Source organism: Pantherophis guttatus, chromosome 1 (genome assembly GCF_059756535.1).
Source record: "Pantherophis guttatus breed Tessera chromosome 1, ASM5975653v1, whole genome shotgun sequence".
Classification (NCBI taxonomy): domain Eukaryota; kingdom Metazoa; phylum Chordata; class Lepidosauria; order Squamata; family Colubridae; genus Pantherophis; species Pantherophis guttatus.
In genome coordinates this window covers 190,621,199-190,635,602 of record NC_142063.1, presented here as the reverse complement: position 1 = coordinate 190,635,602, position 14,404 = coordinate 190,621,199, and the positions used below count along the sequence as shown (strand labels likewise).

Genomic DNA, 14,404 nt, shown 5'->3' with positions numbered 1-14,404 from the left:
TTGGTGAACTAAGCCACTATAGTTTGCGAACCATGATTTATGGTGAAGAGCCAGTCACTAGTACGTTATTTAACAGTTAAAGAAGCTATGGAACGTATAAACCTAGTCTGCCTTGGCTGATGGAACTAGAAAGCCGACATTGAGTTATGAAACTAAGAATGGCCATTCTGGTTAAATCTTGGAGAGACTAATAGGGCTGTATATTAGCCTGGAAGTTTTTAAAAAAACGGCCCCAAAGAAGGCAATACCAAACCACTTCTATACTGTTTCCAGAAAAATATCTGTATCAAGTTGAGTTCAGCTCAACTTGAAGGAGATTTTACTTTTTTCTTTAAACTTTGTGCAGGTTATGCTGATAAAAGAATTGTAGACAAATGTCCAGCATGCCTCTTTAACCATTCTGCTGACTTGCATAAGCATTGGTTCACTTGAGTAAGTCATCTTGTGTTATCTCTGTGATCTATAGATTACCTGAAATGTCAAACTTCGTAAGGACTTTTCTCCTTATTACATTATTACAGCTACCAGATTTGAGCTGCAGAAAAACAGATGATTACTAGAAAGAGCAGAGATACAGAATGCTCTAACTCTTCACTATTGTTTGATGACTGTCCCGATTTTTACAGTCTAGATCAGGGGTGTCAAATTCATGTTGTCACAGCAACGTCGTGTGATGTATTGGGACTTTTTCCCCCTTTGCTAAACCGGCTGTGCGTGTGGCCAGCGCGTGACACATCTGGCCCGTGGGCCAGGAGTTTGACAGCCCTGGTCTAAATCATTAATTAGCTTTCATTGTTTTGAATGCGAAGGATATTTGAAGTGAGATACTTGGTGACACAAGTACAATTTTTAAAATAATAGAATTCAAAGAAATCTCTTCACCATAATGAAAGAATGCTTTAATTATCAGATTTTGGTAGGTTGTTTTTTCCCCAAAAGTACTGATAGTCATCAGAGTTCTCTAATCCTGACTGATCTAATCCTCTTGTCATCTGCTTTCAGGCAAATGTGTAAAGAATTTACTGATCTTTTGGCCCAAGACCGGACACCCATTGGCAATAGCCGACCAACACCCATCTTGGAGCCAGGGATCCAGAGCTGCTTGACTCACTTCAGTCTCATCACTCATGGCTTTGGCTCCCCAGCCATCTGTGCTGCCCTGACTGCTCTCCAGAATTACCTGACGGAAGCTCTCAAAGGCATGGACAAGATGTTCTTGAACAACAACTCTGCTAACAGGCACACTTCTGGGGAAGGACCAGGTAGTAAAACTGGAGACAAGGAAGAAAAGCACAGAAAATGAAAGAGAGAGAGAAAAAAAAATCAGAAAGCAAGCTAATGAAAATAGGGGGTATAACAGAAAGAAAAGGAGAGATTGAGAGCGATCCTTTGGGAGGAAAAACATTTAATTTTAGCTTTAAAATATTGGATTGGGTTTTGGAAGAATTACGCTAGGTAGGTCACATCTGCAAGTAATTTTAAAAAGAAAATAAGGTCAGAGGCGCACAGTGGAAGAGTGGCTCAGTGGCTATGGCAAAGGAACTTTTGAAGATAACATCCAGGATTTTCCACTTCTGTCATCCCACAATACTTTTTTAAAATAATTTTTGGTGGGGATGAAATTATAACAGATAAAAGCAATCAATAATTTATTGGAAGAATCATTTTGATAATGTTGCTATGTTGGCCGAGGTACACAGTCTGTTTCTGTATTATTACTATTTTTAAAAACCTATCTAAAGTAGAAAGAAAAACCTAAGGGATGGATATATTTTATATTGGACTGTCCCATTCAGAGCAAGTTTCCTGATTTTGTGCAAATTTTTTGCTGTTCTCTCTCTGTGTGGTCTGAATAACTGGGCCTCAAATTGGTCAGTAGCATTTGGCCAAAATATTTCCTAATAGTGGAAAGAAAGGGGGAAATCTGGGTCTGTCCAAACTATGAATCATTAAGAAGAATTGTTAGTAACTACACGCAGAGGTGATGGGTTCAGGCTGTGAAAATGTTAAAATGTAACCAACTACAGTATATGGATGAGTAAGTGGAAGAGCTAATGGATTGCTCTCAGGTGCCTCTGCTTGCTCTGGATACCTACCTAAAGTGTTAATCAAAAGCTGCCCACTTAACATATTTAATCCTGAAACTTGGGGGCTGCAAATAATCATTTTTTTCTATCCATAAGGATGTATATAATTTGTGTATATATGCTCCATTAAGGTATTGGATTGGATCCAGACTTGGTCATATTTGGAGGAGACCCGTTGTAATCAAAATTAGCCATTTCTAACTCTAGACCTACAACTCAGCATGACTAAGTCTGAAACCAAATAACTGACCATGAGAGTAAACCCTTTGTTTCATAATAAAATATGCCTATCATGAAGTAAACATTTTCATGAAGTTGTACCTGTGAAAAAAAAAGTTGCACAGGCATGCAACAACTGTGAAGAACAGGAAAGGGAAAAGGAACGTTTCTTTTTGTGGATAGATATAAAGATCAACATGCCTTTTCTTTTCAACTGCAACTTTTTTCATAACTACTGTTGTACGGAGGGCAAATGTTACTACTGAAATGGCCCTGTGCCTGAAACTGGTAATCTTTATTCCTAGTTTGTTTGATAAAAAAAATTCTAAAATACACATGGAGCTCTCACCTGGAACACTACTTTTTACATTTCTATGAAATAACTTGTCCTATTGAAGGGGAGGGCTCGCAGTGCCTCACAAGAGGCACAAATGAAAGTGTGTGCTACAAAAGTGAAAATCCATGTATGGAAGAGACTCATGTATGCATTGGAGTGCAGTTAGGCCTCCTAGACTGGGAACAGTAATGGTAGAGATAATGTCACAGATAATGGTATCAATCTGTACATTTTTATACTAAAATTTGAGCAATGACTGCCTCTCTTTAAAATGTCTCAGATCACAGACACACTCTTTGTTCTTTTAAAGAAATGTTAATAAGAAGAATGTCTTGATAAGTATGTTAAACCTTCTCAGGAGTATGCACCTTTTTAATTTTCTTCTGTTTCCCAAAGCTTTGCCCGCTTGGCTTATGAGCTTCTTCAAAGAGGACTAGAGCTCCGTACACATTTCATCAGGTACTGAGATGAAAATCCACAATTCTGACACTTTTCCTTTTCAAATCAAAGTCAGTTGTTTTGGAATTCTGCAGGTGTACTTCTTTAAAGAAGCTCAAAGGGAATAGATTAAGGCTTCACTAACTGAGCAAGTGATGCTGATTTAGAGACAAATACTATGTCCTCCAAAATTATATATATATATAAAAGAATTGGGAGGTGGGGCAATAGTGTTTGATGCACAGAGTAAAAGCAGATTTGTTAAATATTACCTTCTCTAAAAGAGGAAATATAAGAATCATGATTCATTATTAAATTAGTATCTAAATTTAAGGAAATCCGTTTCCCCTCGTTATCAAAGGAGTGTTGCAAATTTTGACTTGGAAGACAAATAGTTGTCTTGACCCTGGAGTGGAAGAGGAGGAATTGGCCATTTTCCAATAACTTGCAGTGATTAAGTATAAATTACATTTTTTAAAAAAAAACATATAACTCCTTTTTTGGAGTAGGTAGGAAAAGAAACCATCCTTAAGGGGAAAATGAATGTCACCCTGCATGTTATCACTTTGCAAAGGTTTTGTTGATTTGACAGTGGCTATGGTATTTCATGCATTTTGAAAGATTGTTTCCCTTTGTCACAACAGCTTGTGTCTATGCTTCATTTTGGCCTCACATACTGAATTCATTCTAGAAGATGAGAATAGGATAAAGATGTATTATGCCTGCCACCCTGATCCTAAACACATTATATGGCTGTAAGTTCCATTAATTTTGGTGGAATTTAATTCCACTTAAGGGAACATTGAAGGCTTGGGTCTATGGCTAATCATCCATGCGGAAGTCAATTTTTTATTTGAAATGCAGTTTTCAAATGCTATTTGGGTACTTTCAGCAAGAGATCATTTCACACTATAAACTGGGATCACATAATACAGCAGTGGTTAATGTTTCATTTGAAGCAACTGCACATATCATATGCCAGACAGTTGCATCTTTTGCAGCATTTATACACAAAAGTATCAATGTGCAGATGCTTGAAATATTCTTAATTTATAATTATCAGTACTTTTTCCATATAGGAAGCTATACACCATACGTGCTAAATTATGTATTGTGCATTTAAAAGCTGACCCTGTGGTTCCTAATTCCCAACCAAGCCAATTTAGATGTACTTAAAACTATTCTTTCACACTGAGTGATTTTGGTGTCATGAATTCACCTTTTTGTTTGTTTTTAATGAGACATGTTCCCAAGCTCTTAAATAGGAGTCTATTGTCTATGGACATCTTAAGGCACCATTTTTGAGTATATTTATCTAGGCAGGAAATTTTATCAATCTGTGGAGCTTCCATCTATCTATAATATCTAACTACTAAAATTGCAGTTCTATTGACTTTAATAGGAATTGATTTAATGCCAACCATTAGTTCATTTGTGGGAGAAACTTTGAATTCTGATCTTAATTCATACCTGTCCAATTTCAGTGATGTTTTAGGAGGATGAATGATTGAGCACAGCATTTCTACAATAAGATTGTGATCATGGCTATTGCAAAACTTGAAAAATATTAACTGAGCTTCCATATGACATTAATTCATTTTAATTAGGAATATAGTAAAAACAATAGTTATGAAGTCAACATACTTTTTATTTTGTTGGAGAGTGATATTATCTTAGTGTAGCAGCCATTCTATTCTACTTGAGGAAAAAGATGTTGGTTCATTTTTGCTGCCTTTAGTTCTAGTTTTTTTTAAGCTGCCCAATTTATCAAGGCAATTAACAGGCAATTAACAGTTAATATATTAAATATTGCAGTTTAGTAGGAATTGTCCCTAAGGAAAAAGAAATGTCTTCATCATGAAACACAATAAAGTCAAAACTGCAGTTCCATCTACCCAGGCTGCTACATTTATTTTTCAGAGAATTGAGTATGTGTTTGACTTGATCCTATTAAAGCCAATGGAATTTAAATGTTCTTAATATTGACTGGATTACACAGCATACTTTTAAGATAACTTCCTTTATATGACATACTTAAAAATTGTATCTTGTTTGTATGTCTTGTCCATTCCAGCATCCAGAAAGAAAGAAGAAAGGAAAGACAATGGATCTTTATGTTCATACTATTTTAGAGGACACTTTATGTTATTTAAAGGCAATTCCAGTATTGATTACTTTTCTATTTTCTCTGAATTTAGGCTTTCTTGCTGAATTTTATAAATATAGCAAGTTCCCTATTGCAAAATAAAAATAATTTACTATTCGTCCTGTTGATGTGAACATGAAAGATCCAAATTGAATTAACATTAAAAAGGCCTACTGAGGAAATATTCCATTACTTAAAGTTCAACTGCTTGTGCCTAAGATACAGATTATCATTAAATTAAACAAGACATTGAGGCAGAAGAATTGAAAAGTTGAACAGCTAATCAGGAGATATATTGCTCTTAATGGACCTGTAACTGATATCGATTACTGAATCGCCTGCCTTTTACTTTTAAATGCTGCTAAAGTTTGTTGCATAACAACCCAGAGAAACCTGATTTGCTGTTTTAGAATAAAATTTGAAAGATTATTTGGGTATGGGAAGACCAATTATTATTTAGCTTTAAAGAGCAGGTGTTTGGAGGCATTATTTGATTAGCATGTCCCAATCTCAGCTTGCTGACCCTCAGACTAATTTTGGGTATGCATATGAAAGACAGAAGGAAATAGAAAGAAATGCCAGTGGTTTTAATGGATAGGGTCTTCTGCCCCAATAACTTGTTAACTATTCCAGGAGAATATTCTTTCACAAGGTGTTTTGTTTTGTTTTTTTGGTATCACCAACAGATTCTGTGACCCTGCAGCAGAATGCACAAATGGATTGAGCAGTATTGTCTACACACTGATTGGCATCTTCATATTTTCAGAGATACATTTTGTGCAATCCATCCTTTGCTATGCCAAGCCCTACTCTTCCCCCATCTCTTATTTTTGGTAATTTTATTCCTCATCCCATTTTTTTTTCTTAAAGAGCTTTGTAAATTACTCAAGTATATAAAAAATTGGCTGCCCATGCTACTGTTACATCACAGCTGCAGGACCCAACTTTTTCTTGAAGCAATGTATTAAAGTATTAGTCATCAATTCAGTCTTAAAAGTAATTGATACCATTTAAATCTCATGAATAAACACATGAGATTAATTCATGAGTGAGATAAATTTATGATAAAAATTAATTTATGAATCAATGATACCTTGGTCAAGTAAAAATAAAACAGTATTTCTCACTTTTCTAAACCCTATAAAACCATATAACATTTAAGCACTACCTATATAGTTCCACTACTGATCTATAGAATTATATCATAAAGTCAGTGCACAAAATTTTGTCTTACATAGTACTTTTGTACTGTGTCCCCTTCTTAAAGGACAGTATTGTATTACTGGAGGAAACAGTTTGGGATCCCCGTGGACTGCAGTTGTAGAAAAAATATCTTTGATCAAAACTCTTTAAAATGTCTGAGGAAAACTGAATGTTTTGATTACATGGGGAAAAACATAGAATTGTCGTTTTAATTCATTTAATTTCCCCAGTATTTTTGCAGGATTGGGGGAGAAGGGATTAAGTTCTTGTCGCAGCTAATATCTAAATAGGAAGAAACAAATTTGCAATATCATTAAAAATAGCTCATAATATAATCCTTAGCAGAAGAAACTATTTGAAAATTCCTGTGTATCAAACTGCTGTAAAAGAATCTAATAGGAGAAAACAAGCATTCCTAAATTCAGAGAAAATTCTGTTGAAAAATAATATAGTTTTGAGATTATATACATTTGTGGCAGCTAAAAGGTATCTACTACTGTTGGTTCTCTTGCCATTCATTTCTGTTCTTTGATGAGAATGTGAACTTTCCCCATTCTCTGCATTGTGATGCTTCATCTACTGTGCTTACTGGAATTCTTGTAAGCAGCCATTAAAGGCACAAGATTTTTGACAGAAAAGGAAGATACAAACTGAATAAGAAACCAGTGTTCAGACTTTTCCATTTTTAGGCTCTCTTGATCAGTCAGTGGAGAAGGGTAAATTAAACTGTATTTTAAAGGGTAAATTAAACAGCATTCCACCGAAGACTATGACCTGCAATAGATCACAGTCTTTGGTGGAACAGATCCTCCCAGGCATAGAAATGATGTGAGGCTTTATCAAGAGTTCCCCCAAAGTCACTTGAAATAAAGTAATTGTCTCCCTCTTTAACAATCCAATTGTTAAATCAACCTTATTCTCCATTATTATAGAATTAAGATTGGCTGCTACTTTGTTGTGTCACTTAAAAACTAAATTTGGAACACACTGATAAATACTTTGCCAAACACTGTACCCAGGCTTTTGTGCTTCCTGCACATCTTGTTCTATGCTTGGAAATTGTTCTCCTTTGTTTAAATATTCTGTTGTATATGAATAAATACACATATGGCTGGAGTAGCTTTGTTATAACACCGCACCCCCCCCCCAAATTAAAAGAAAGACCACTGGTAGTTGTTCTGAAGCCAAACAGGCGTGCTACCATGTGTAATTGTTGGGTAATTTGAAATGTCCCTTTACATAGCTCTCCAGTTCTGACAAGTACAGTTAGTATCATCCATAAGTGGCACTGCTGGCAAGAGCTGATAGAGTGGTCAATACCATCTGCAAAGCCACAAGGTATTCTTGCCCAGGAATCTTATTTCTGATAGTTACCAGTCTGTTTTTCAGCTGCATGAAATAAGAAGAATTGATGCTATGAATAGCAGAGGTTCTTGGCACCTGTTGTTTCTTCTGGCTGTCAGCAGCTTCACATTCAACAGGTGCAACTTTTCCTATTACTGTCTTCTGGCCAGTTTTGCAGTAGATAAAGTCTCTGAGCCACATAGTAATAGAATCGCCTTACTGGAAACATTCTGTTTGATTTCTAGAGTAATTTAGAGAGGAAGGTTGCATTAGTCATGAGTATTTAGCATCTGCATCTTAAAAAAAATGGTTTGAAAGGGAATTTCTGAAATTTGTTTTCAATGAAACTTTCTTTCACTTTAGGTTTAGTATATTGGTGGACAAGTATGTGACAATTGCTTACATCAGGCTTCCTTTAAATGAAACCAGCAATTGTGAAAGAAAGGACTGTTTGACTCTTTTCCTCGGGGTGGTTTCTCTTTGAAATGGCCTCCCTTTGCTTTCTGTCCAAGCTCTCTATTGCAACCACTTTGGTACACCTGGGGAAAAACTACATGTTATTGTAAGGCATATCCCATAGACACGGAAGGAAAATGGGAAAGTACAACTTCCCTGTGGCCAGGCTGGCAATCAGTCTGAGTGAAGGAAAGCTCTGAATTCATAGCCTTCTCTTTTCAACTTCGGCTCAATCAATTCATCCAGTTAGCTGACTGAGTTCTCAGCAGTTTTCCAGAGGGAGGGGGCAATACATCACCCTTGAGATAGTAATGGAACTACAATGGCAGCATGACTGGTAGGGAAGGACAATGGAACTGTAGTAATTCAAGACATTTCAAAGGAAATGTATGTGTGTGGAGGGGGAGGAATGAACCATCGCCCAACCCTAAATCCTCCACACACACACACACACACACAAAGCCCTGAATGATCATTGGTGATCTAAAGAATAATTTGGGAAAACAGTGCCTTCTGTTGACAGTTTAAAGGCATCCTCCCATTCCATCCTTGCCCAATTATCTGCTTAAATTTTCATTAAAAGAAAAACTGCCAAAGTGGTAGGGATGACTATCCACTAGTGGAACAAACTAGCTGCTAAATCAATTACAAGCACCTTGCTCTAGAGTTGCTTATTAGACCGAGGTGTGATCCCTGCTCTTCCACTGGATTTACCTTAGAGGCATTTCCATGTATTATTAAAACCTTTGTCTTTCTTTTGCTGAGTGGTAATAGAAGTAATGGAGCAGGGGATTCTTACAAACATATTGTTAAATCAAATATATAGCTGGTTGAAAAAAATCTGGACAATGACTAGATGGCAGCAGAGATACAACAGAGATTTCTTAGCTGTTTCTTCCACATAGTGGATTTTTGTTACCCAGAAAGAGTGTCTTTAAGGGAGTCTCCTCCTTTTTTCAATGATGATGGTGATATGTCTTCAGCACTGAATGCCCCCCCCTTTTTTTGTGGGACAGCTCTGACTAAAATTTTCCACCCTTCTTAAAAGCAACTTATCTGCAGTTAACAAATTAATGCTTTAATTGCACTGATGTATGTTCTCGGCCATATGTTTATTAAAATATATGTGTGAGTGTATGTTTTCCAGTATTGGTATTTGTTTTCTCCAATTTTCTATCTTATGTTTTTTTAAAGAACATTTAAAATGAACAATGATGTGTGCTGAGAAAGAAAACATGGGTGGCTATGAGCCTGGGCCGTGTAACCCCTTGCCACCCACCCGTTCTATGAAACCCATTCTAGGAAAGTTAAACCCTTGTGAGCGTAGAAGGGAATCTGTGCTCCCACCATGAATTTTTAAGAACTGAGGACTCAAAAGAGTAAAGCTATAAGGAGGCAAATTCTTATACAAAAAATAAGACTGGGAAATCAATTACATTCTCTTTTTATGTTATGACAAAACATTTAAAACAGTAAAACTGACTCCTATTCCTGAATAGTCTTTCCATTAACAGTGGAAAAAATATCAATTGTTTTAGGGTCTCTTCCAGAAAAGTAATGGGGTGGGTTAAAAAATGGGAAAGGTATTCAATGATGAGTTTGTATATATTTATTTATGCTTAATTTAATGGGATTGTGTAAATACAGCAAGCAAGTAGTTTGGGGATTATTTATCTGTGACTATACCTCTGTGAATGGGTGGGGAATTTAAATCTTGGGAGGGTTGAGATCAAATAGAGAAAAAGACAAAAAAAAAATAATACAAGCGCTTGATACTAGATAGTACCCAATCTGATTTTTTTTTTCATTCTTTATCGACAAACTGTTATGGTAATGGGTAGAACTTGGTTTCTTGTCCAGTGATGACCTGATTTACATAAATAAGAAGAATAAAAAGATTGTTGTGTTTTGTTGTATTTTCCTCTTCAGATTTTTCCCTCTCTCTTTTTTAACAAAAAACCAAAACAAAACATTGGTGCTGCTTCAGTGCTGAAGATGGATTTACTTCTGCAGCCGAGAAAACAAACAAAAAAGCTTTCCCATTCTGGGCTTCTGGGAAATTCAGGACCTGGTTCTACGGTGAAAACAAAAACAAGCAAAAAAAATAATAATAAACGTTGCTTCTCAGAAGTGTTTGGCCATTTGACTTTGTCTGAACTTGCTGACCGTTTTTCCACCCCCCCAAGCAGCCTCCCCTTTCCTTTTTTTTCCCTGACGAGTTTCTGCTTCCGCACCGCCGCCCAGGTGTGCGAACACCTAAGACGGGGCGGGGGCGCGGATTGTCCGTGCTCCGAATCCCGCAGCCTCGTCGCCTTTTCAGCAAAATTTCAGCAAAAATTGACAGGCAGACGCAGCCGGCTCCTTTTGTTAACCGCTCTGAGAGTTGTCAGTCTCTCGCTGCCGAAAGCGCAGATTGTCCCTCGAGTCTTTATTTCGTGTAAGGGAGGGCTTGCTCCACCACCCCCTCCAAGTTTTAAGTGCGACCCGGTCCACCTCCCCAAATGGCTACATGGTTGAGCCTATGAACGGCACGATGGGGGAAAAAACAACACACCACAGAGTGGGAATATTAACGGAGTTGGGTTAAAGACAGGCATTTTGACTGCATTGGATTTTTGCCCCATCTCTGGGAATGGATTTGACGCCTGTCACTTACATCCAGTTGGGGCGCTCGACGGGACCGCCTTGACAAGCCTTGTGTGTTGCCTGAGCTCCGGCAAGGAAACAAAACCTCCGGCCGAAGGGCTTGTGGAGGCGATTGGGGCTGAGGGGTGGGGAAGGGAAGGTAAGAACCCGAATTTAACCCTGCTTACCTTCTGCAGAGCCCAGCTTTGAATCGAAGCGGGTGACGCAAGAGTAATTCCAACTGAGTTCGATCAGTTTTATTCCCAAAATTGGAATCGTTTGGAATTTTTTTTTTTCAGTAGACGGGAATAGGATTGAGCACCTTGTTAGAGCAATCCTTTATTGCGAATGGCGTTGAATTCTCTGGAATTGACTCCAGCGCCACGAGGCTACAAAAGCCTTCGTTTTTTGCTTTCCCTTGGAGTTAAATAAAAGATTTGAGTCGTATTGTCGGCTGCCTTTAGATTAACTCGGCAATATCACCGAGTGATACTGTAAGATATTTTCTCACAACGGAAATGGCCCCTATAAAGTGAAATAAATCCTTACTCATTTTTAAACATCTTTCGAGGGGAGGGCATATGAATCTCACGAGTAAATAAAATTATTGTTAAATGGACATGATCCACCAATAAGAAGGAGGTCCCAATGTATTATTTTCCACTGAAATTAATAGTGCGGGCGTATGGGCGTGAATAAGGTCGTACTCTGCTCATTTGAAAAGAAAAGGGGGAAAAAAACCCCAGTTCAGCCCTAGGATTGTAGTTTGGCGGTTCAATCAGATTGTGCAGAGGGTTAAGCCCAAGAGACCAAGCCCAGTAAACTGCCGCATCGGGATGTCTGCCAAAGAAAGCCTTTTGCATTTCAAGGCGAGGGTAAGTTGAGGGCAAAGACTGAAGGAAGCTTTCCGTTTTCATTTCAACGAAGATGTTCATCTTAATCCTCCTCCCGGTTTCGCGGTTTACCTTTTTATTGCTCAGTGTCCCAAATATCGGAGTGGGGGGGGGGAAGGAATTCCTCAAGTTTTATTTGGAAGTGCATCATAGGACTCACGTCATCTACTTTGATGTTCTTGGAAATGCATTTTGTAACTGAAGTTTATTAAAAGGCCCTATGAAAATATGACCAAACGAAGGCCAAATATTTGGAATAACAAATTTGCATTGTGTACACATACCGTTTCAATTCTAAACAAAATAATATGCAAATATTTAAATGCCTACATTTTTTATTGTTCTAATGGGAGGGGAGCGGGGAAGAAACCAGAACATTTCACTACTTTTCAATGAACTGTTATTCCTGTTGCAAATGAATTTTCTGCAAAAGTTCCTGGTGCATCTATGCAATCTTTGCCAAACCTGCTTCCCTGAGATATTCAGTTATAACTCCTTCCTATCATTCTTGCCCAGCATGGCCTATGATTAAGGATGATGGAAGATGTAGTCCATCAATCTGTATGCCAAAATCCAGTCATTCACCCTTCCTTCCTTCCTTCCTTCCTTCCTTCCTTCCTTCCTTCCTTCCTTCCTTCCTTCCTTCCTTCCTTCCTTCCTTCCTTCCTTCCTTCCTTCCTTTGAATAATTCCAAGCCCAGTGTTCCAAATCAACTTGTTCCAAACTGGAGCCTCCAGCTGCCATGGACTACAACTCTCACAATCCCAACTCAACAATCCCTTCACAGAATTGCCAGCATGGTTGGTGGGCACCAAGATAATGGCATGTTGGAACGCTTTTCTTGAGGTGTAAAGTTTTGTAGACTTGATGCTTTCTTAAATGGGTTAGTTAATGAAAACGAATCCTGTGTAGAACTTCATAGAAAGAAGATTGCTTTTGTGACTGAGAAAAAATTCTTTTAAGCTTGCAGCACAATAGCACCTCCTACTAGGCAGGGAGAAAATGTCTCTTTCCCATGCAAGTTTTGCCACTGTAGCAAGTAGAACAGGAAAAACAGAATCAAAAGTACACCAAAGAACGAAATATTTTTTATCCAGAGTTAATTGCCCCTTAGAATGCGATCCTCGGCATAGTGAGGTCATAAAGTATACATTAGGGATTTATGGTGTTATTTGACAATCGTGTGGCAATATAAAACCGCCTTTATTCTTGAAAGAGTGTAGGGCTATTTGGGTGAGTCTAGAAAAGGCTTCAAATCAATAAAGGGGGAATGGCCATAACACCAAAGCAAGCAGTAGAGACTGCAGTGTGGATTGTTGAAACCTTAAAACAGGTGGCAGCAAACAACTGAATGAGGCTCATCTCCATCTCTCTAAGCTGGACCCAATTACTATTTGAATGGGAGATCACAAGATACCCCAGGGCTATAGATTATACTGTGAAGTTGACATAAAAAACTCAGAAGGCAATGAGAAACCACATCAGTATTGCTGCCAAGGGCCATGTTGCCAGGAGCTGAGTTCCAATCAGCGGAGATTTTACTTTTACTGGAAAAGTTGACGTAAATGAGGCAAAGGCAGTTTAGATGTTTGAATAAGTAAAATACAGTCTTGACTTCTTATGACAGAATTGGGTCAAGAGTTCACAATCTAAAAAAGACTCTGCTCTTAAGCTTTTCTAGTAACTATTCAGCTTTTGTATTTACAGTAAATGCCCTCCTATGTGGTGGTAGTAGAAGAACTCTAATCTAGCCAAATTTAATCTTGATTTAAGTGGAATAAGGACTGGTTTCCAAGGAGAACTTGGCCAGAATTATCTTTAGTTAAATTGGAGAACAACTATATAAAGAGAATTAGAATAAAACTTTGAGTTACATGTGGTGCCCTCAGTGTTACAATTTTAAACACATTTATCCAGAAATTAGTTTATTTCTGAATAGGCATATACGCTAAACCGTTATTTTCTCTGTTTGAAGTGGCAATTTGGTCATTAAAGCTTTGCCTTAATGTATATAGCTATAAGCAGCATTTTGTTCCTTGAAAACCTCAGGGAGAACTCTCCTCTAGGCTTAACTTGAACTTAGCTTTGTAAGAACTGCCAGTTTGAAATAATTAGGAATTCTGCTTTCATTCTTTGAGAAAATACTTATTTCCTACGATGTACATTCCATTGGAATCAATGACATTTACTGCTTTGTCGATCTGTTTGCAATGAAGACAAAAGATTGAAAGCTTGGATTCACCAAGTGTTTATTTTATCACTGACTTTAGTGGAGCAATCCTCTATTCCTCCTACCCCAATCACAGGCAAATGTGTGCTGTAACATATAATTTATATTTGAGTAGTCCCACTCAGTTCTATCTGACATGTCTTACAATATGTGCCTCTGGTACATAGCCTTATATTTATTACTATTATAAAAGACTTATCTGAAGAACTGTATCAATCAATTAAGCACTCATAATTTCCATTGTTTTAAATAAGGGAAAAGATGATGTGGCTTAATTATTCCACTTCAGAAAAATGTTAATGTCTTATTTTCATTAGAAAAACATGATCAAATGAATTTTATTACTGATTTTAAATAGTTCAGTTAAACTATACCTTTTCTGAGATAATGAAAAAATGTTGAATAGAGACTGCAGAGCTATGCAGA

At 37.4% G+C, this 14,404-nt stretch overlaps 1 protein-coding gene across 25 annotated transcripts in view; it reads left to right on the top strand.

Moving 5' to 3' along the window:
* Window positions 1-10,360, top strand: part of TFAP2B (transcription factor AP-2 beta) — a 64,423-nt gene extending 54,063 nt beyond the window's left edge. For 8 of the 25 annotated variants that reach the window (XR_015731222.1, XR_015731224.1, XR_015731225.1 and 5 more), the window contains 3 exons: window positions 1,003-1,262; window positions 3,040-6,060; window positions 10,160-10,360. Coding sequence is in view for 13 of the 25 variants with exons in the window: in XM_087882263.1 (XP_087738389.1) it covers window positions 1,003-1,262; window positions 3,040-3,080 (301 nt within the window). In the remaining 12 variants the exon portion in view is untranslated. Of the gene's footprint in view, window positions 1-1,002; window positions 2,390-3,039; window positions 9,368-10,159 lie in introns of those variants that run through there. The other 17 variants (XM_087882263.1, XM_087882265.1, XM_087882264.1 and 14 more) reach the window with 8 other exon arrangements.
* The last annotated feature ends 4,044 nt before the right edge of the window (window positions 10,361-14,404 follow it).